We start from the raw sequence: 22,359 nt of genomic DNA on the forward strand, positions 1-22,359 counted from the left end.
CGGCAATGGGTGCACCACATCTGCTTTATGGCTGACTCTAAACAATGTACAGAGAATCCCTATGAAACTGTACAACCAAACCATGTGTGTGTGCCCATGCATGTTATAATAGAGAGACAAGAATGCAAATAGGTGTGCAGACATATAACATACTGCCCTACCCATCTCTTTAACATAGACAGTGCTAAAGGAGTAGGTGGGTGGGCAGAAGATAAAGAGAAAGATGGAAAGAGATGACTGCATGTGATATAGTGACAAAAGATTCAAAGAGAGATCAAGATATACTATCTATGTTTCTATCTCTCCCTTCCTGTTATCACCCACTTCTCTCTCTCTCTCTCACTCATGTATATATATGAATTCCTAGAACATTATGAATACATATACATTTATAAAGTTACAGTATTTAAGTATAATTTACTATGAGGTTTTTAAAAGAAAAAAAAACAAACATCCTGTTTACTTTATTGCAATAGCTATGATTTCATTAGTTAGTTTTAAATTCATCTGCAAGCTATTTAATGCACAAAAGAAAAATACAAATAATTTAACGAAACTGATTAAAAACCTTAATTATCTCTGATTAAAAATACAGATTTCTTAATGAAATGTTTCTATAAAAGAAGCAGAAAAGTAGGAAAGAGAAATAGGAGTAAGAGAGGATGAGAAAGAGATGAGGCAAACAGAAAAGCAAGTCAACAAGACAGACCGGAACTATACAAACAGTTAACGTCAATATAAACATCCAGACGATTTGGGATAAGCAGAATATGTCAGGCTGACAATCTGAATACCAACAACAATATTACATAACTTTAAGTGAGGTGAGAAAAAAATAATAATTTACATTACATGATACACTAAGATAAGCTGCTTCAAGTTATGTCCAAGTACATCAAATCAATATCATTCTCTTTTTTTTTTCTTTATATATATATATATATATTTATATCTATTTTACTGTGGGTAGGGGTTAGACCGGCTTTCAAGCAACCTACCACATAAGTCATCAAGCCCATGAAAGCACTAAGATCTGAACTGGCCCTGTTAACACACATGGCGTTTCTAATTACATTGCTACTTGCATAAAAACACTTTATATAACAAATATCAATTCACTCAGCACACTAGAGAAAAACGAGTTAACATTTAAAAAAGCAGAGAACAGCAACAGCACAAAATTTACAGAACAAAGCTCTTAACACTAATACTTCATAGTCAAATAGTTTAATATTGATATAAAATTTATTAATTATGACTTAACAAGTATTTGATTACATTTGTAATTTTAAGAGAAGAGGAAAATTTGAAAATCTTATAAGATGGTAAAAACAAAAAAAAAAAAAGAAAATTTGAAAATCTTATAGGATAGGAGGAGCCAAATAACTTTAAAATCAGTGTGTGTTATATGCTGAAGTTGTGTGTCAAGACAACTGCTTACAACTTAAAATTGTGCTGCACACATAACTGTCCATGCATTCTTTTGAAAACAGTATTAAGGGTGACTAGAATATTAAAGCAATTGTAGACAACCAAGGAATGCTTTACCATACTATATAGCATGTCTTTTGTATAATTATTTCATGACTGTATTTCCAATGAGATGGACTACATTTGTGATTCAATTACTTTTAAAATAATCTGGAATTTGGTTTGAAAGAATTTAGTAAAATTATTTTATCGTTGAGACAGTATTTAGAACATAAAAAGTTCTGGTTTGACTACTATTTAAAAAAAAAAAAAACTCTAGGAGAGGTAACTTTCTATCAGAGATATGTGTGTGTTGATATGAGACAACATTCAGAAAGGAAATGGTTTAACTATACAAAAATACCCCTTAAGTACATTAAGCTTATTTTCCAAAACTCTCATAATCCATAAAGTAATTTAAAGCTTAATTCAGAAAAGTTATCCAAAAGATATTTTTGAAGTATTGGGGCACTGGTTTAAACATTTGCTAAACTACATCCATCAATTTTTAATGAAATTTTTCATAACTTTCATCAAAAATATAAGTTTTAAGAAATAAAAACTCACAGACTAGTGTAATGAATTAGCTAGAAAACACATACTCTAAATGTAAAACCAAAATAAACATATGAATAAACATTAAACTAACTGAAGAATACTACCTATTTCAGCCAGAATAACAATCATATGTTTCTAAACATCACAATAGAAAAAGGAAAGCTCACACAAATCTCACAAACAAATAGTTTTTCCTTTTAACATGAATTGCAGAATTTTTAATCTAAAAAGTTTTATTTCCTTTGTACAAATTTTAATAAAAATAAAGTAAATAGATAATTAGTAAAGAGATGTAGTGTTATGTGTCATTAATGGTGAAGATTTTAGCAAGATGTAGGTCAGTGTTCTAGTTATAGAATATGAGTGTCACCAGACTAGCATGGGAGCAGCACAAGGAAAGGCAGCAGGAAACAACTTAATGAAGCATGTTTTTAATATACATATTTCACAAAGTTATTTCATAATGAAAATGGTTCAGTACCAACACAACACTTTAAAACATGTAACAGTAATTGTTACTTTTTAGTTTTCAGAATTAGTGTTAATATATATAATAAAATTTAATAATTACCAAAATTTACTCCTGAAACGAAAATGTACAAATTAAGCTTAAAATTTTAATGTATGGTAAGAGTTTCTATTCACCCAAGTGTTGTGTCAATACAAATACAAATGCCAGCACTAGTTCTACCATCACACCATTGAGCTGTGCAGATGAAAAATTGCAAACTCACCTTCTCGTTTCATTCCCATAGCCAAACATTTCATATAACGACAATACTGACATCGATTTCTTTGCCGTTTGTCAATGATACAGTTTCTGTCATCACGGCAAGCATAAGTAAGGTCTTTCCGCACAGTTCTCTTGAAGAACCCTTTACAGCCTTCACAACTATTAGAGAGAAAATAAAATCAAAAGTTAAATACATGATTCGACATTCTTTCAGATGAAAAATAATTAACATTTTAATTTCTATTAAAAGGCCATTGCAACACATTGCGGGCATAAAGGAAACTGTTGAATGTTTTTCTTAATTAAACTTTAAAATATTTTTAAATACTATAAAGTTAACATGAAAAGTATTTCAGAACAAACCAAAGTTAAATTTAAAATCTAGTTCCATAAATGCAATATATTGAACACTGATATAATTTAATCCTTCCCCTCAAATTACATTGATGACCAATATTGTCAGCATTGAGTTTAAAATTATTCCTAACATTAGTTTCCAAGGCAAAAATATTACATAAAAATATTAAATCACAAAAGAAAAACAAATCTTTTCAATTTCTTACAAATCTGATACAAGATAATTTATCCATTATAGGAAAACACACACAAACAAAAGTTGTCTATATTAAGCCAGTCACTCCAACCTTCTTCCATTCAATAGCTCATAATTATTCAATTGTAATCTTTGTATACCGTTATTGTTCCACATTTAGCTAAATGAAATCTGATAATAGTTTTTCTTTTCTCAAACAAAAACTGATTCAGAAGAGTTTATACAAAATAACCCAAATCAGAACACTGAACTTTACAAATGAGCTGACTCAAGGTACATGAAAGAGATGAGATACTGAACACATGAACGTTGCTTAATCTTTTCTTGACGTCAGAAACTAAATATGATGATATAGTATCATATCAAGCCAAATGAAGTGATAAATTTCTACTCTTAATTTGTATTCCCCTCTCTATAATTCAACTTTTATGCCATTCACTAATTTTATTCAATCAAATTTGTTTATCTGACAATAGTACTTTGTTTATGTTTGCAGTATTACCAAATAAAATGTTAGCTCTTTCAGTCTATGATGTGTGCTTTCAAATTTGCTTTGTGATCTCAGTGAACATGAATTTAGCTATCTTTCTAGTCAATGATTTAATTTTAAAAACTTTCTTTTGAAATCAATTGCAATTTCTATAAGGTCACCAATCTTCAAAACCATAAGACATGGATCTCTACAGAGAAATTGAATGTCTTCATATATATTGTTTGTTTCTGGTACTTTGTTCTCCATTTTCATATTCTATTTTTATTGCAATACAGGTGTAGTTAGTTCAACTAATCAGTACAGGAGAACTTTCAAAGCAGCCCCCCTCCATATCTGTCTGCTTATTGACACTTTTCATATTTTTGAAACATCTCCACATTAGTTATTTTAATTGAAGTGACCTGTGTTAACAATGGTAAAACTAGTATTGGCATTATAGGAGCATCAAAAAGTTAACTGGAAAAACAACATGCTAACATATTCTCTTTATGACTCTTAAACTGCTTTCAGTTTTGTTTTCTCTAGTTTTACAGTCTAGTTGATTTTAATGTGTATTTATCCCAAGCTGTCAGTAAATAGACAAGTCTACAATGCATTTCAATGTTATTTCATATGATTTATAGAAAGCTTAATTTCTTTCCTTTATTTAACTTTGGTTCAGATACCTTACTTCTTAGCCCTTTCATGATCATATTTCCATTGAAATACACTACATATTGCAATTAACTTTGAAAATAAATCAAGAATTCAGAAATTGTGCATTATGGAAACCAAGGCATTCTCAGACAGGTAGGTATCAAAAAGGATAATATATGAAATTTAGCTCTCAAAGTTCATTCATATTGTTGGTGTCTGAAACTTAGTTATATGCATCCATTTCTATCAAGCAGAGTATCGACTTATTAATATATGAAGCCTCTATCTTTGTTCTGATAGATTATGCCTCTAAATCTATTAACACTATCATAATAACCTCATTTTCTTCATGCCCCAAATAATTAATCTCTATTATTATAAAGAAGTGGAAATTTTTACTCATCTCCACAATTACCTATTACAACCTTTCAGATATTGCTGCATAGTACATGTTTAAAGTTATGTTTGGAGTGCTTTCTTGGGTGGTAGGAGCAGATTCATATCAAAGAGTAATGACCTACTAAATGACTTTCCACGTAACAGTGTCCATAGATGAAGGGAAACCTCAATGAATGTCATGTACCAATGTCAGAAGATCTGCTGTACCACAAGGAACTTCACAGGAGAGACTCCACCCAACCCTGTATCCAATGTCATGCACTGGTAATGTCTAGCAAGAGAGATGTTTACCTATCTATAAAAAAACCTATCCTTCTCAGTTCTGAACACAGCTACTTAGGTAAGGTGGAGGTAGACAATTTCTACTGCAGCATTTGTAGGTTGTGTTTGGCTTCCTGTAGATGGTTTGTGATTGGCCCAGATCCTCTGTTACTATGACCACTGCCTTTCTTCATTTAGGGCACATGAGTTGGTCTGTCCAGGAAGTGTTTACACTTGGATGCATCATGGGTGTGTTTCTGATTGGCTCATCAGCTGTGATCGAGCCTTTGATTTCAGTTATCGTGAAGAGTCAGAGACTGAAGGGGAGATGGAGTGGTCAACTTTTTTAATGAGCACCTACTTGCCAACATGTATCTGGTGCTCAGTGGCATGGTTCCATTTATCAAACAGGTGAATCATGCTGGATGAGCTGATTCTACATTGCTCTTGTTGATTTCATGTGAGGCACCTTGGTTGATACTGTGCAACTTAACAAGCTTTCTGTTGGGCTGACACCTGTTGTACTGTGTAGAGATACACAGTATTTCAGCAGAATGTTGCGGACCGCATGTCTGGGGGCCCCGTCTATCAATGTAAGTAGTGTGGGTTACTTTGCCCAACACCCACAAAAGTTTTGGCAAATCCATTGCTGTCAAAGTGCTCTGGCTCAATGTACAAAACCTTGCTGTTTGGCATATTTCTGAAATTCCTCTGACTGGAAGGGAGGTTCATTTTTGCCTTTTATCACTTCTGGAATACTATGGGTGCATTACACTATGAAGCTTTGGAATCAAGTGGTCCGCCTATGTCGTTATGACAATTTCCACTTCAGGGAAACAGCTGTACTTATCAGGGGAAAAAAAAAGGAACTTTCTTCCAATAAATCCTTCAAAGTCCATGCACAAATTCTGCCATGGCTTTTCTGGAAGGCAGCTTGGTTTCAATGGATCATGGTGATGCTTTAAGACTTTGTGGTTAGAAAAGCTTTACAGCTTGACGAATTCTTTTGCCACTTTGTCCATATTGGGAAACAAGACTTTGCTTTACAGGTATTGCTTTGATTTTGTCAGTCCTTGGTGCCCTTCATGGGCAAGTACAATAACATCAGCTTGTATCATCTTAAGGATAACAAATTGAGTGCCCCTGAAAGCTAGTGATTTGTGAATAATGTGTCTAAAAGGTTGTACTGCCAGCCTTTCTGCAAGGGTACACTTCAATATGTCAACTTTAAGCATAGCTAGGGTGTTATCATTGTTGGTTTCCCTTTTCAACATTGATAGGTGTATCCATCCAGAAAGTCAATTTCTGTATAGCATTAGTAGGCTCTGCTTCCAAAGGGTTAACTATTAGATATCTATAAACTTTTGCTAAATTTTAGAAGTTGCTTTTTCAACTTAACTTTTATCTGTTCTCAGAAATTACATAGATGATATTTATGAATTAATGAGGATGTAACTCTCAACTTAGCTACATAAGTGGTTAACACTTCAAGCAGCTTTTAAAAGACCAGAAAATAGACAATTGAGGTTAATCAGCTGCACAATGTTATTTTGTAGTAAACATTTCAGAAACCAAATTGATAAATAATTAGGGAAGGAAAAAAAAAAAAAAAACTATCTTTCAACTGCATATACAGCCTTTCAACATTAACTTAAATCATTTTTTTTCTTTCAGCTAATTCTTGAGACGGATTATCTTTGTTTTTATTTAAATTTTCAATAATTCAGTATTTCAATATACAGAAACATTGGTACAATCTACATGAATGTCTAAAATAAATACTTGTTTTCCCAAATGAGAGTACAGCCTAAGAAATGAAATAACTCAAACGAGAAATCAAGTTCTAGGTTGCTCACTGGGAGCTTATCTGCACTGAATGTCAATCCAAGCTAGCAGGAGCAGATTTGGAATGCCTTTAAGAATAACAGGATCATACTCTCTCTAAATTATTTTGATATACATTATCTATACACCACAAAAATAGACACACAAAATTAACTCATACTTGTTGAGAAAAACATCAAATAAAATGCTTTTAATTGAAAGACAAATCATATGACATTTCAATCTTTCCAAGGAACATTAGCTACATAAATAAAGTTGTTCCAAAATTGAATAAAAAGATATCAGTTCTATGAATTTGCTACTCATTAATAATACTAATGCAGGTAAAATGAATAAACTGACAAATGTTACACATCAGATCAGCTGTCAATTGTACCAAAATTAGATTTTTTAAAAAAGAATTTCTTACTGGCAACCTTTAATTATGATCAATATTGAGAAGCCTGAATGCTCAGAATAAAAAAATATTTCCACTAGATATTTTGCAAAACAATACATAGAAAATAAAGACAAAATTACAATTCCCTGATACTATAGAGAAACTGGAGACAATTTAGATTACTAGTATATGCACTATCTCAGTTGGTTTTTAATTAGTTCCAGACTAGAATGGAAATAAAAACAGCTTACCACTAGTGATATATAAAATAGGCTATGTACATTGAGTACTATACTATCTACCGAAAAAGACCACAGAAATTTGTTTTTACACATTCCATTTTCCATACTGGAATATATAGATGCTTGAGGATAATCTAAAAACAACAAAAAAAAAAGCCCAAGCAGGCAAAGTGGGGATCTCCGAAGTTAACTTTCATATATTAAAACTATCTATCAAAATTCTCTTTATATAATAATTGAAATCAGGGGAAAATAGAAAAAAAAAAGTAAAATTAACAGAAAAAAAAAAAATTCCAAGTGCAAAACAAAATTTACATTGAATGTTATATTGCAACATCATACTACCAACTCATTATATATTTCTAAAAGCTTAATCTAGAAACTGAAAAACAGTTATTTTTTTTTTAAATGTTACAAAAAAAATGTAAAATAAAAACTAATGGATTGTTTTACATGCCAAAATTAAATATTCTCTTTGCCATTTGATATAATTCCCAAAAAGGATATTGCTGATTAACTACTAACCAAACTAATCAGTCATTTAATTTCCCACTACCTTGGAAATAGCCCCATCTCATTCACATTTTAGTAACCTACTTTAGCTACTAGCTCAGTCAAAACTGCAGTGAATAGCTTTTTGTGTTTTTGTACAGTAAGAATTTAGTTGGCTCCACATCACCAAAGCTATCTAACAAAAAGAAGAATTTCATCTGAAAATCAACCTCATTACAATAATTGTAAACAATTTCCTTTGCAATAATTTTAGCATATTTAATATCTTTAAAAAAATACTTCCTCGTACAAATAACAAATGCAATTTATACTGATTAGCTGTTCAATAATAAAAAGTCTTTGTTCATATACCAACAATTGTTTCAGCTATTTTCATATTTGTGCAAGGAGTAAATAAATATGACTATTTTCTAGCTATCTGAAAATGCATTCCATTTTATTATAATGATACACAGCCCAAACATATGGTGTAGTAGAGGATACACCAGCAGAATACAATTAATCTGTTCATACATTGCAAACTAAAGCACCTTCCCACAATCAGTTATGGAACAATTGAACAACTCATTCTTATTAACAGTTACAACAGGAAGAATCACATAATGTACACATCAATCAACACACTGCTTTAGGCAAGCTATTCAAATCAATTCAATTTTTATGTTGATTTCCCTGACATTTCAGTAATCATCTCCACTGACTGCTACCATTTAACATTGATATATATATATATATAATTTGTTTCTTAGTACTGATTAAGAGAGAGCAAGCTAAATGTGATTTTTACTGATCAAGAAGAGCTCTTGAAAAAGAATCACTTGAAAATAAAAGGCTTATTCGAAGCAGGCTGCTATAACTTATCTCTCAATACTAAACTATCAGTTAATAGACCTTATTTAATGAGACATGTTAGGTTAAGTGGCTTTAGTTATCTTAAAATAGTCAAGAGATTTATCCTACATTAAGAAATAAAAACAAAACAGAAAAATGTTACTGAGATGAAAAGGTCAGTAGGTAAGAAAACTCTGTATGGAGCCAATCCAGCCATATACTCAGTTGCATGCTACTACACTCAAAACATCTAATTCAACACGTTTTTCACACCAGTAAAACTATTGACAAGTAAATTGTAGTATATATATATAAATATATATATATACATGCATGCATGAGTGATAAAGGGAAGAAGGTTGAGCTCACAGTAGTAGGTACATCACACCCTTTGTGCATATTTCAGCATCTGACTCATACACAAGATAACATATTGCTTTCCCTAAATATTATTCTCAACACAGTTTACAGTTGCAATAAAATAATAATAAAACTAACTCTTAACTTAAATAATCCCTGACGAACAGTCAAGCAAAGTCCTGGAACCAAAGACATCACAGCAACTGGGTTTCTATGATCTATGCCCACAACAGATTAACGGCTCCTTTTAAATTTATGAAGCAGCTAATAAGCATGAGAATTAGAGTCAGCCAATACAGAACCACCTACATTGAAGGTTTGTAAGACTGAGAATCACAGACACATTTGATTTGCAGCAGAATCAAACTCAGCTTAAGCAATTGTTTTTGTGACATCACCATATTCATTTTCAACATCAATATTCATATAGACTGAGTAGTAACATGACTACTCCACTTAACATGTTTAATTATTTGGCGGGTTGTTTGCATGTACAAATGCCAAATCTAGAGCAAGCTATGGTGGATAAGCTAAATAACTTTCTCCATCCATTTTTGGTGTGAAAATCTATGAGTTAGAGTTTAAGGCAGATTTTCTAGAGATGGATGCCTATCCTGTCACCCACTTCAAAGCAAGGTAATATTTTCCCATGACCAGACATATTTCTGCAGAATAGTGGAAATGAACAATACTGCTTGTGTGGCAGTGACAATCATTTACAACTATCATACATCAAAAGAAGGACACGGACACACACACATGTCCATGACTCTTCCACTTTTTACCTTTCTTCTTTCTTTCTACTTCCATTTTTCTCTTTTTGTCGCCATCATTTATACCTACACCGACATTCACACCCTCCCTCTCACCATGCCTGACCTCCACTCCTTCCTCCAACACCTTCAATCCCTTCTTTGCCGTTTTCTTGCCCCCCCCCCATGCTTGCACCTTCTCTTGCACTCTCCTGTCTTTGAAAGAACTTTTTCTTCACCCATTCCCTTCTGGTCATTCCAATATGTGACCGCATATATCTATCGTTTGTGATTTTCTCTGCTTTCTTTCCTTTCCTGGGCATCCAATAACACTATACTTGTTTCATATCCTCGTGTTGTGTTTTCTCTTTGCTCAGGTTTGGATTAACTATATATATATATATATATACACATACATACAATAGGCTTCTATAAGTTTCTATTTACTGAATCTATTCAGAAGGCTCTGCTCAATCTTGGGTTATAGAAGAAATGAGCCCTGGTACCACACAGTGAATTTGAACCTAGAACCATATGGTTGTGAAGCAAACTTCTTACTATACAACCACACCTGTACCTCATTGTATTTGGATTTATGAAATGGATACAAGATCATATTTTGAGAGAAGAATAAAGGATACAGCTGTCTTGATTTCAACTCAACTAAGTTAAAATACTCAACGTTTCATCATGAGGTTCCAATGGACACATCAGAGCATACTTAAGAAATTAAATCACTTAGGAAAATTACTCAAATGCCACTTGCACGACAAACAACCGCTAAGTTATTGACATGTGTAATGCAACAAACATTAAAAAGTTAACTAAATATAATCATGTGAGAAAACAAATTAGATTAACTCAGCAAGAAAGATGAGCCTTATGAAGGACCAAGATATGTGGTGCATTGCTGTACTCAAGAAGACCTGCCCACTAAAACAGAACTGATATGCTAAAACCAAGATGCCACATGAAAAGCACTGGTGGCAGGAAACCAATGCCAAGAAATCAATATCTTATAAATATATGTGGAAACAACTGTAATCAGCTTACCTGCTTTCAATCTATTTCGGCAGGTGAAAATTACATGAGTAAAAACCCCATTTACAATATACATCAACAATTATATCACATTGGCAAATTTCATTTAAATTCATGAAAATGGTTATATTTTTATGGTTTATATCCTGGACTAATTGCATTTCATCAAAATCCTTAGTTTCTAACAGGACTAGATTAAATAGGGAAAGCACTACAGGACTTTGAGGGTTAATGCATAGTTTGACCTTGTGAATTAGGGCAGCAAAAACAATTTCAAATTTGAAGTTTAAAAAATGCAATGCTTATGTTTAGCATCACGTTACACTCACATTTTCAGTCATGAGTGTTCAACAAGAGCAGTAAAAAGAAACATTCATATGACCTTATTTATAAGATTGTGTTCTTGTTACCTACTTTTCATCCCTCACAATTCAATGTAATAGTTAAAACAATGTGGCAGTGCTTGAATCTATGATCTTTAGATAGCCCAGAAATTTAACCACTTCAGTACCATATCTAATTCAGAACTGATGCAGAGAGCAGCTGGTTAAATATTCAACTCTCTTTCCAAAAGACCCTTCAAATTCTCTAACACCTAACTACTCAATAATAACCAGCTCATAGTGTTCCTTTTCAAATGAAAAGTGGTTCTCTATGCCATGTTGAAGACAATTCAAAAGATTCATAGACCCAGATTAAATCAAATGTAAAGATGGCTCTTCAGCTTAGAATTCTTTCAACTCAAAAACACTCAGATATTGTACACAATGTCAAATGTTGGTTAGTTAAAAATATGAAAATAATTTCATTTCTGAATTCATAACTGCTTCTTACATTTAAACTTCAATAGATTACTCGGGCATTAATATTTTTGATGTTTGCAACATAGAAATAGAGAAAGATAATAAAAAAAAAAAAAGCTTGATTTGAATGTAAACAGACTGATAGACAACTTGACAGCTGATATTTCTTGGTTTTTAAATCCTACAAAGTTCTAAATGATAATTATGAAATCAATTTCCAAGATATACTTGTTCAAATGTTTGTTTGAACAAGTATATTTGGGAAATTGATTTCAAGCTTTGTAGTATGGATTTAATCAAAATGTGAGGCATAATGTGATAAAGAAAAAACATTGTATGAGTGATGGGAATTACTCCAGCATTGAATCTTAATACATACTGGATTAAAGATTATATTTCACATAGTTCTTAATGTCTACTGGGCAGAAGAACATCCAGCCACAGAAACCATGCCAAATCAGACTGGAGTCTGGTGCAGCTTCCCAGCTCGCGTCAAACCATCCAACCCATGCCAGCATGGGCAACAGACATTAAATGATGTCTAAGTGCATTTCAAATTCTATAAGGTACACTCACTCTTGAGACTAAGTATTCAGCCGGGGTGGGTTAAGCTGGCTTCATTCATCCTCAATGCTGCATCTCTCACAAACGCAGACCGGGCCTGGCAATTTAACGCTAACGACCGCGTGATCTCCAACCACTCCTTATTCCAGCGGCAAACACCATAGATATGGGGGCCTAGGTTGGGTTCCAGATCAGCTTTGACTTCAAATATTCCTCATGTTCACACTCACTCAGATATAATAAACTTATTTGAGGTGCAAGCATAGCTGTGTGGCTAAGAAGTTTACTTCACAACCACATGGTTTTAGGTTTGGTCCCACTAATACCATGTGAGTGTAATTTGATAGACAGAAACTGTACAGAAGCCTGTTATTAATATGTGTGACTAAGAAGCTCACTTCACAAACATGTGGTTTTGAGTTCAGTCCTACTACATAGCACTTTTGGCAAGTGTCCTCTACTATAGCTTAACCCAATCAATACCTAGTGAGTGATTTGGTAGAAATTGCACTGTGTGTGTGTCTTTACACTGCATATCACATGAAAAAACATTGAGCTATAGATCTTGATGTTTGTTCACAATCTCTTTGTCAACTAGTTAACTAGCTATACACTTTCAAAGACGAGCAGAATCAACACCCACAAGCTTAAAAACTGCTAAATGTTACCAACAGGAAGAATATCTAACTGTAAAAGAATGTCTCAATAATATGCATTCGTCTACTAACCCATGCTAATAAAGAAAATGATCATTTAATGTCTGTTTTCCATGCTGGAAAAGAAGAGGGCTCAATTAGGCTCCATTTTTCTGCTTTGCTATGGTTTCTATGCAGGATGCACAAAATACACACATACAAAATCATATTTCCATCCACTTTCCATGCTTGCATGAATCAGATGGAATTTGTTGAAGCAATTTTTCTATGGCCCGTTGCCATTCCTGTCACCAACCCTCACCTGTTTCCAAGCAAAGCAATAATTCCCTAGTCTATCAAACAACAAAGCAGATCAGATATAGTTACAAGCCTCCTTTGGTTACAAAGACCACACAACATATCAAGAAGCCTGAAAGAGCCTTTGTGGTTGGCTGGAAGTATACAACACTGCTTGTATTTGGTAGCGAGACTGCTGTTTTGTTTACAAGCATTAAACACAAAGACAAAGATATCATACACATACACACACATAGACAAGCTTCTGTTTCTGCCAATCCATTTCATTCACGAAGTACTAGACAACCCATGTCTATATGACAAAATGAGATCCAACCTCTAACCATGTGGTTCCAAAGTAAACTTCTTAACTATACAGCCGTGCTTGCACACATGTGCACACATACACATGTAATTATGTTTGTGTGTATGAGAGTAAACATTAAAATATAATCCTAACTTTAAACTGAAAATTTTCCTCTTTATTGCTGGTTATTGTCGTAGATTTTCCCTAACCTTGGTTAAGTAGGGAACAGTTATTATATTTAAAACTCAGATAAGACTTAAAATAAGCAAAGCAATAGTTTAGCTCTCTTTCTTCCAAATTAGCAGAAACATTTTAGAGAGAACCTACAAGCAGTTTGCACACTGTCCACACCTGTATTTTTCAGCTGTTGTTTTTCATTTTAGCCATTTTCATTTTCCGGGGGTTTTTTTTTTTTTTGGTCCTAAGGTTCCACCTTTTTTTGTACCAGTCTCAAATGGCTGTATTTTGTCGATAGTGACAGTTAAATTAGAGCTTGACCCTCGCGATTATCTTCAGTTATTTTAAGAGCATTGGAACAAATGACACTTTACACATTTGGTGTCTTCCTTAAGCACAAGTATACCTTGTCCTTTCTGAGCCTCTACAGAAACTGTAGAATCTTCATTTTTGTTTCTGTTTGGACCCGAGATTCACCAGCAAGAATGTAGGAACAGATGAATCTGTTCTACTTTCTTTCACTCTAAGCCCTCAAGTCATGGAATTCAAAGCTCTATCTGCCATCAGACTGTTGGATGAAGAACATTCAGCCAAATTCCATATTGTCAAGAAATAGCATATTTCCTTCACCAGCTAATTTCATTTAATTTTTTTGAAAACATTGTTTTTAATGATCTCTACTAAAATAAAATCTACTTCGTTGGCATCCATCAGTCTAGTCAACCTTGACAAAGAAATTATTTGCCTGTTTAACTATCTCAAAAATAATAAGAAATGGTGAGATAGAAATGGGAACAGAGAAAGAGAGAGACAGTAAAAGAAGGATTAAAGAGACAAGTGTGTTTGGAAGATTAATATATTTTTAAGAGAAAGAACAGGATACAAATTCCATTCATAATGTACAGGTCAATCTCACAATACAGCTGAAGACACTCACACAAAATGATATATTTAAGACCACAAAATAAACTACATATTCACATAACATGCTTGCATCTGCCTATTTTATATATATATATATATATATATATAGACACACATACATATATGCTTGTATGTGTGTGTATATAATAAACCTTTACATAAATAAATAACGTGAAATACACGAAGGGACGAACAAAAAGACAAACGGGTCATTCAAAGCCTTCATTCTTCAGTCAGAAACTGATCCCTCATCGCAGATTTCGACACACAGGTAGGTATGATGGGGTGAAGGCACATAGCCTAGAGGTTAGTGTATTAAGATTACCATTGTAAGATTGAGTGCCCGACTTCCACATTAGGTGGTGTTCTATGTCCATGAGCAAGGCACACATTTTATGTTACTTCATTCTACTTAACTGAAACGTCAACCATTAGTAGCTATGGCCTTACCCTTGCAATGTGTTGGCATTCCGTGCAGGAGAAGAGCTTGAACCCTCAGTTGCTTCCATAACCCAGAAAGTGGAATAAGCTCTGGTCAAATGAACCAGTGGGCTAGTAAAAGATTCAAGTGAGTGTGTGTATACACATAAAGTGTACACTAAAGAAAGAAGCTAAACATAAGCAGCAATTTTAAAAGAGAAACTAGCTTACTGATGTGCTCACCAGGTAACAGTTTCTAATTTTACTGTGTGACACTCACTATCTCAAGTATATATATATATATTATATATATATATATATATATATAGACACACATACATATATGCTTGTATGTGTGTGTATATAATAAACCTTTACATAAATAAATAACGTGAAATACACGAAGGGACGAACAAAAAGACAAACGGGTCATTCAAAGCCTTCATTCTTCAGTCAGAAACTGATCCCTCATCGCAGATTTCGACACACAGGTAGGTATGATGGGGTGAAGGCACATAGCCTAGAGGTTAGTGTATTAAGATTACCATTGTAAGATTGAGTGCCCGACTTCCACATTAGGTGGTGTTCTATGTCCATGAGCAAGGCACACATTTTATGTTACTTCATTCTACTTAACTGAAACGTCAACCATTAGTAGCTATGGCCTTACCCTTGCAATGTGTTGGCATTCCGTGCAGGAGAAGAGCTTGAACCCTCAGTTGCTTCCATAACCCAGAAAGTGGAATAAGCTCTGGTCAAATGAACCAGTGGGCTAGTAAAAGATTCAAGTGAGTGTGTGTATACACATAAAGTGTACACTAAAGAAAGAAGCTAAACATAAGCAGCAATTTTAAAAGAGAAACTAGCTTACTGATGTGCTCACCAGGTAACAGTTTCTAATTTTACTGTGTGACACTCACTATCTCAAGTAATATATATATATATATATATATATATATATATATATATATATATATATATAGTGGAGGCACAATGGCCCAGTGGTCGTAGGATCGCGGTTTCAATTCCCAGAACAGGCATTGTGAGTGTTTATTGAGCGAAAACATCAAAAGCTCCACGAGGCACTGGCAGGGGGTGGTGGCGATCCCTACTGTACTCTTTCGCCGCAACTGTCTCTCACTCTTTCTTCTGTTGACCTGCTCACTTAGCCAGCGGGGTGGTGTCATTTGAAGGCTAAAACAATGCAAAGCGCATTGTGACCAGCGATGTGTAGTAACATTTTATAGCCTGGTCGGTCACATGAGATATATATATATATAATAAATAAAACAGTTTTATTTATTTATTTCTTTAATCTATATAAACATTTGTGTACAGCTAGTAAGCCATGACAAGGAAGGATGTACTGTACCCCTTATATAAGAAACAAACAAAAAAGAAAAAGATGTAGAGAATAGTTAAATTTTTTTGAAGCTTCCATGAATTGGAAACTTTTACATTGGAGTAAATTACACTATGGTTTAAGTAGTCTCCACAAGAGTATAAAATGGTGATTCCATACAATAATACAAAAATATACAAGAGAAATTTTAAAGATTCCAATGAAACTATATAAAAAAAACAATAAAAGTGACTACTTACCTATAAACACCGTAGTGTTTACCGGATGCTCGGTCTCCACATATGGCGCAAATATGCTTGCTGGAGAAAGAGCCAGACATATGAGGTGGTGAGCTGGCTGAACCAGGACTAAGTGACATCATAGGTGGCGACCCTAGGCTGGACGAAGGTGGGGATTGTAATGGAGGCGAATGCATGTGACCCTGTGAGGAAATGTGGTTTGAGCCCAATGATGACATATTTGAATGTAACGAAGTTGGTAAAGAGGGCATCGCCGAAGGAACTGATGCAGGCATTTGAGGGGGCATGCCATGTCCAAATCCAAAGTAATGTCCATGTGAACTAGTCGGTGTTAGGGAGGATATGTCTGGTTTTATGTCAGGTGGAGAGTTCAGTGGCATAGAACTGACAGACGGCATAGAGCTGTCCAAAGTATCTGAAAAACAAAATTGAAACATCGTTAACATTCAAATTAACTTCACACCAGAGATATTTTCTTTGTTTAACAAGGTTACACAAAACTCTAATTTTACAACATACCTACCTTGGACAAGTCCCTCACTGTTATCAATTTTATGTAAATATTCTGTGTAACATTAAACTCAAGTTATGACAAAGTTATAACCAAAATACGTATAGGGTATAGCATGGACGATGAAGTCAAAAATAAGATGGTTATGATGTTTGTAAGGGAATTAGAAATGTAGAGAGGAACATAGAGTAAATGAATAAGAATGATTAATTAAAAGTTAATGCAAACTAAGAGTCTCACATTAGAAATTAAACAATGAGAACTTCAAAAAATATCAAGTTACACCTGAAAACATGAACAGAGAAGTTATTTTGCTGAATCTTCCAACTCCAACAAGAGCCAAAAAATATAAGTCAACTTGCTTAAGAGAAAAATCTCCCTTAACCCTTTAGCATTCAGATTATTTATTCAAAAGTAATGTTTATTTATTCACATTGTTTTGAATTAAGCATGAATTATCTTATAGATTCCAGATTTCGATGATGTGACTTTATTTTTACAATTACAGTAGGGTAGGTGTGACAGACCAGCTCAAGTTGGTTTCAAAATAAAACAGGTAGAATATTTCAGCCTAGTATGGCCAAAGGTTTAAGACGCATCTTACAGTTTTCAATAAGGAAAGACATAATGAGCAAATATCACCATAGATACAGTTCCTGAACCAAAGAAAATTGGTCACTGGTGTAATGCTTTTGATAGCAGACCAACTTGAACAAAACTAATCTAGAGCTAAACAAGATGATGAAACACTGGATGAAAGAATATTTCTCTGAAAAAGTTTATCCAGTGAAATATTACTAAACTTTAAATTTGTAAATATTTTCTATCAATTACAGGCATTTGAAAATTAAATTAACAAGTTTAAACTATATATTTAAATAACTCCCTCTCATGTTCTGACATCCACTTCTTTCATCCATAAAACCTCTGACTGCACACTACCTCTGACTTTTTTTTTCAAGACAATGCCATTGTTCTCACTCTCAGACAAAAGGCAGATGCCTGAAAAATTAGATTCTCCATTCTGCACAGAAACTGAACTCTTCTGGGAACTGAGTAAAATTGTCATTGAAGCAAATCACCACCTGCTTCCAAGGACTAGATTTTATCATAAATTTCATTAAAAAAAAAAAAAAAAAAGTGACACTTTTGACATGAGAAAAACTTTCAGTTACAAAATTACTGCATAGCTTTAGTAAACAACCTGTATATTCATCCCTCAATCTCATGGTTTCGCTCTCATATATATATATTTGTACAAATATACATAATATGCACTGTTCTTTAATGAGGCAGTACTCAGTGTGTAATAAGGATCTAAAGTTATTACAAACTTTATTAGAAATATCACACTACAGCTATTTCAATAACATTTGACAAAAACACTTCATTGAAACAAGTGTAATGTGGTAGATCTAATAAAGACCGTATGTATATTTGTAACAACAAAATGATATTAAATGTGAAATAACTCAAGAGAAAGAGTTGTCCCAAAATTAAGGATCAACAAATTTCATGTGAGGCTATTTCTATTTCCTTACAAATTATCCTAATTCTAGAGATAACCGTTTGGGAATTTTTTAAGCACACATTTAAATTTCCTTACAGTGACAGTTGGCCTCTCTCCAACTTGACACTAATTTGGATCTGCCCCCCCCCCCACCTACTTCTTAAGACCATATTGAAGGTGTATTGAAACAAAACAACAACAAAAGCACATGCAGTACCAGAAAGTGTAAGTTGAGAGTATATTGCATGGGGAGGTTGGCTAGGCATCTCTCAGGGATAGACATTTTTTTCTTAAGTTCTTAACCATTAATTACTTATCCAACAACAAAACCAAACATAATTGTCTAACTCATTTATCATAAGGTCATCTCCAAAACTAACTTAGCCATATTAACTCTCATCCAATCCTTCCATCCATCCTATTCAATGTAGGAAGATATTCCTGAAATATTCCCCCTCCCGCACAACCTAACTATCTAAAGAAGAATGTAAGGGAAAAGCGTATGGCAGAAAGCTAATACAGTAGTAGCTGTAAAGAAATATAAAGATGATATTTTGACCCAATGTTCATAGATAAAAATACACTAACTATAAAAATAGAACAAAATAGAAGCTGAAATCATCAGTTCATGCTGAGGTACTACTTTGAAGGGAAACTAGTACTTTGTTTTTAAACTAACATCAGATGTGAAGTGGTGATTAGGGACAAACAACATAAAGACACACACACAGATAAATACATATAAAAAGCTTCTTTCCGTTTCATCTACCAAATCCACTCACATGGTCTTGGTTAGCCCAGGGCTACAGTAGAAGACACTTGCTGAAGCCGCTACACAGAGGGACTGAACCCAAGACCAATGGTTGAGTAGTAAGCTTCTTAACCAGAGTCACACAAGGACTCTCTCAAATCTGATTCTATTCTTAAAAACTGCTATAGTAAACAAAAGTGTGACCAAAAAGAGAATAACTTCCTGCAAAAGCAAAATAAAGGCTTGAATACATAAATATTAGAGATATATTTATATAGGCTTTATAGATATATGATAAATAAATAAAAACGTTTAAGAGTGTGAAGGGAGGGTTAAACTTGTATTCTGCAAAAGCTATCAATTACTCTTATATGACACTCCCAAGTAAGATATTTTCAAGTAAAAGCTAATTCGTTTTATTTTCAAACCAGAAAGATCCTAACATTGCAAGAATCTCATTTAAATTTCCCCCAAACCATGCATATTTAGGGATGTTCTATCTTTTTCTTTTTAAAAATCAAAATCAGTATCGGAAACTAAATTGCATGATATTCTATTTTCATCGAAGCAATTCATCCTGCATGTCTATACTTATGTGTACACATGCACAAGCTATTTTCAATATTGTCTATAGTAATTGTGCTAAGTCATCCATTTTTCAGTTAATTGCGTGTTGTAGTAACAAGTGTCTATTGCTTCATTCTCTTCTTAGCACTGTTCCTAACTGAATGAACATAGCTTTATAGCAGAATATACTCCAACTACAACCTTCATTTTGGAAGGTTGTATCAAACATCTAAGGCTGCTAAACCAAAGAACTACCATTATTCTCTATAGTCATTTTTAACCCTTCAGCATTTAAACAGGTCATATCCAACCCAAATATGTTACCCTGTTTTATGTGCTAACCAGTCAGATCCAACCTATCACACTTACCCTTCAATGCCATTTTAAAAATATATACAATCACATCAAAATTTCAAAGCTACAAAATAATACACAATTAATTAAAAATTTGAATGAAAAAGCATTACATTTGAAAGAATAATCTGAATACTAAAGGGTTAAATTACATGCTCCCTTATTCCTTTATCTTGGGAGTAAGCCTAAAGATAATAGATTGGTTCCTCTTAGAATTCAGTATACCTGATACATACAAGTTACTCTAATAAGAGAGATAAACAACAGAAAATAGAGGCCAGTAGGATGTTAAAATACATTCACTTAAGCAAATATTTGTTGTGCAAGTTACAGTAAAAAAAAAAAAGACATTCAAAAGAAGACTAAAATATAAATATGGAATTATAAATATTTCAATTATAATGAAATATATAAACACACACACACATATATATATATATATATATATATAACCACTGCAAATAAAAATACTAATAAAAAGAAAAAAAATCTATATTCAATAAAATTTTTTATTAAAACCTTTTTAACCTATCTAGTTAGTTTTTCATCTACAACTAAAAAACACTAATGGATAAACTTTTTAACCTAATCCTGAATTAAAAACAGCTTATAAAATCCCAATGGTTCTTCCTCGCCCACATCAGAGTTGTTTGTTTAAGGCCGAGTCTAAGCAATCAACTCATGAAAGGGGTTTTTACAACTGTCTAAGCAATCAACTCATAAAAGGCGCTTTTACAGCTTGTAGCAAAATTTACTAATCCAGTAATGCTATTTTATTACTAATCCAATAACTATGATTCATTTACACACTAGGAGATAACAAGTCAGAATTTCCCAATTCTTTCCAGCCACTGAGTTTGATATCAAATCAATCATACAGAAAGCATGCTTTATATTAATTAAAATTTTGACACACAAAGATATCTATTGTTCATTATCTACATTGCAGATAAAGAAAAATACATTTAAAATATAAATTGGCTACACAAATTGCAAGATCAATTACTTTAGAAATATATAATTTTAGTGTGTATGTGTGTGTACCCACACACATGCATATGGTTGTGTAGTTAGGAAGTTTGTTTTCCAACCAGTTTGGATTTGGGGTCCAATCCCATAGTGTAGAATCTTCGACAAATGCCTTCCACTATAGACCTGGCTGACCCAAACCTAATGAATTTGATAGACAGAAACTAAAAAGTCCATCATATATTCATATATGGGTGTATATTGGTCTTGTCTTGGCATTGCATGATAATTACAAACAAACATTGTCATTCCAGCTATATCCCTCCATGGGGTAACATTGTTTTGTTTATAAACAGCTAGGGTTGACAACAGGAAGGGCATCTGGCCATATAAAATTGTTCTCAATGAATTCTTCCTGAACCATGCAAGCATAAAAAAGTGGGTATTAAAATGATATCAACAGACATTCTAATTCACAGAAATACAAAACTGTAAATTGACGCTTTTCAAAATTTTATTTGAGAATAGAAAAATCTCAATTTAAATTATCTTGCAAGCAGAATTTTTTTTTTCTAATTTGATACCTCCATAGTTGTTTATGTTTTAGAGATGATACTCTTTCAAAGATCTTTTAATAATAGTCTTTAGAATTTGTTGAAATTATTTTTAGTTAAAACTAAAACACGAGAACTTAATCAGGCAATTAGCTTTTGTAAGATAATTTTTAAATTGTAGCCTCTATACCTTTTGCAAGAAATTCATAAAAATATGTTGAAGAATAAAAAGCAAAGAGAGATTGAACAAAAATGTTTAGGAGAGATAATCATTAATTTATTTAGACTAATCTATATATACAAGAAAAAAAAAAAAGATTATCATCATTATCTTTTGATAACTGAAAT

The 22,359-nt window shown here is 33.1% G+C and overlaps 1 protein-coding gene across 9 annotated transcripts in view; it reads right to left on the reverse strand.

Annotated features, from left to right (window-relative positions):
• LOC115215987 (retinoic acid receptor RXR) overlaps positions 1–22,359 on the reverse strand; it is a 117,193-nt gene that overhangs the window by 83,129 nt on the left and 11,705 nt on the right. For 6 of the 9 annotated variants that reach the window (XM_029785337.2, XM_029785342.2, XM_029785339.2 and 3 more), the window contains exons 2-4: positions 16,796–17,210; positions 2,763–2,920; positions 2,600–2,611 (exon numbers count right to left, since the gene is read on the reverse strand). In XM_029785337.2, the coding sequence (XP_029641197.1) occupies positions 2,600–2,611; positions 2,763–2,920; positions 16,796–17,210 (585 nt within the window). The remainder of the gene's footprint in view (positions 1–2,599; positions 2,612–2,762; positions 2,921–16,795; positions 17,211–22,359) is intronic. The other 3 variants (XM_029785343.2, XM_029785340.2, XM_029785336.2) reach the window with 1 other exon arrangement.

This window comes from Octopus sinensis, linkage group LG1, assembly GCF_006345805.1.
Source record: "Octopus sinensis linkage group LG1, ASM634580v1, whole genome shotgun sequence".
In the NCBI taxonomy this organism is placed as follows: Eukaryota; Metazoa; Mollusca; class Cephalopoda; order Octopoda; family Octopodidae; genus Octopus; species Octopus sinensis.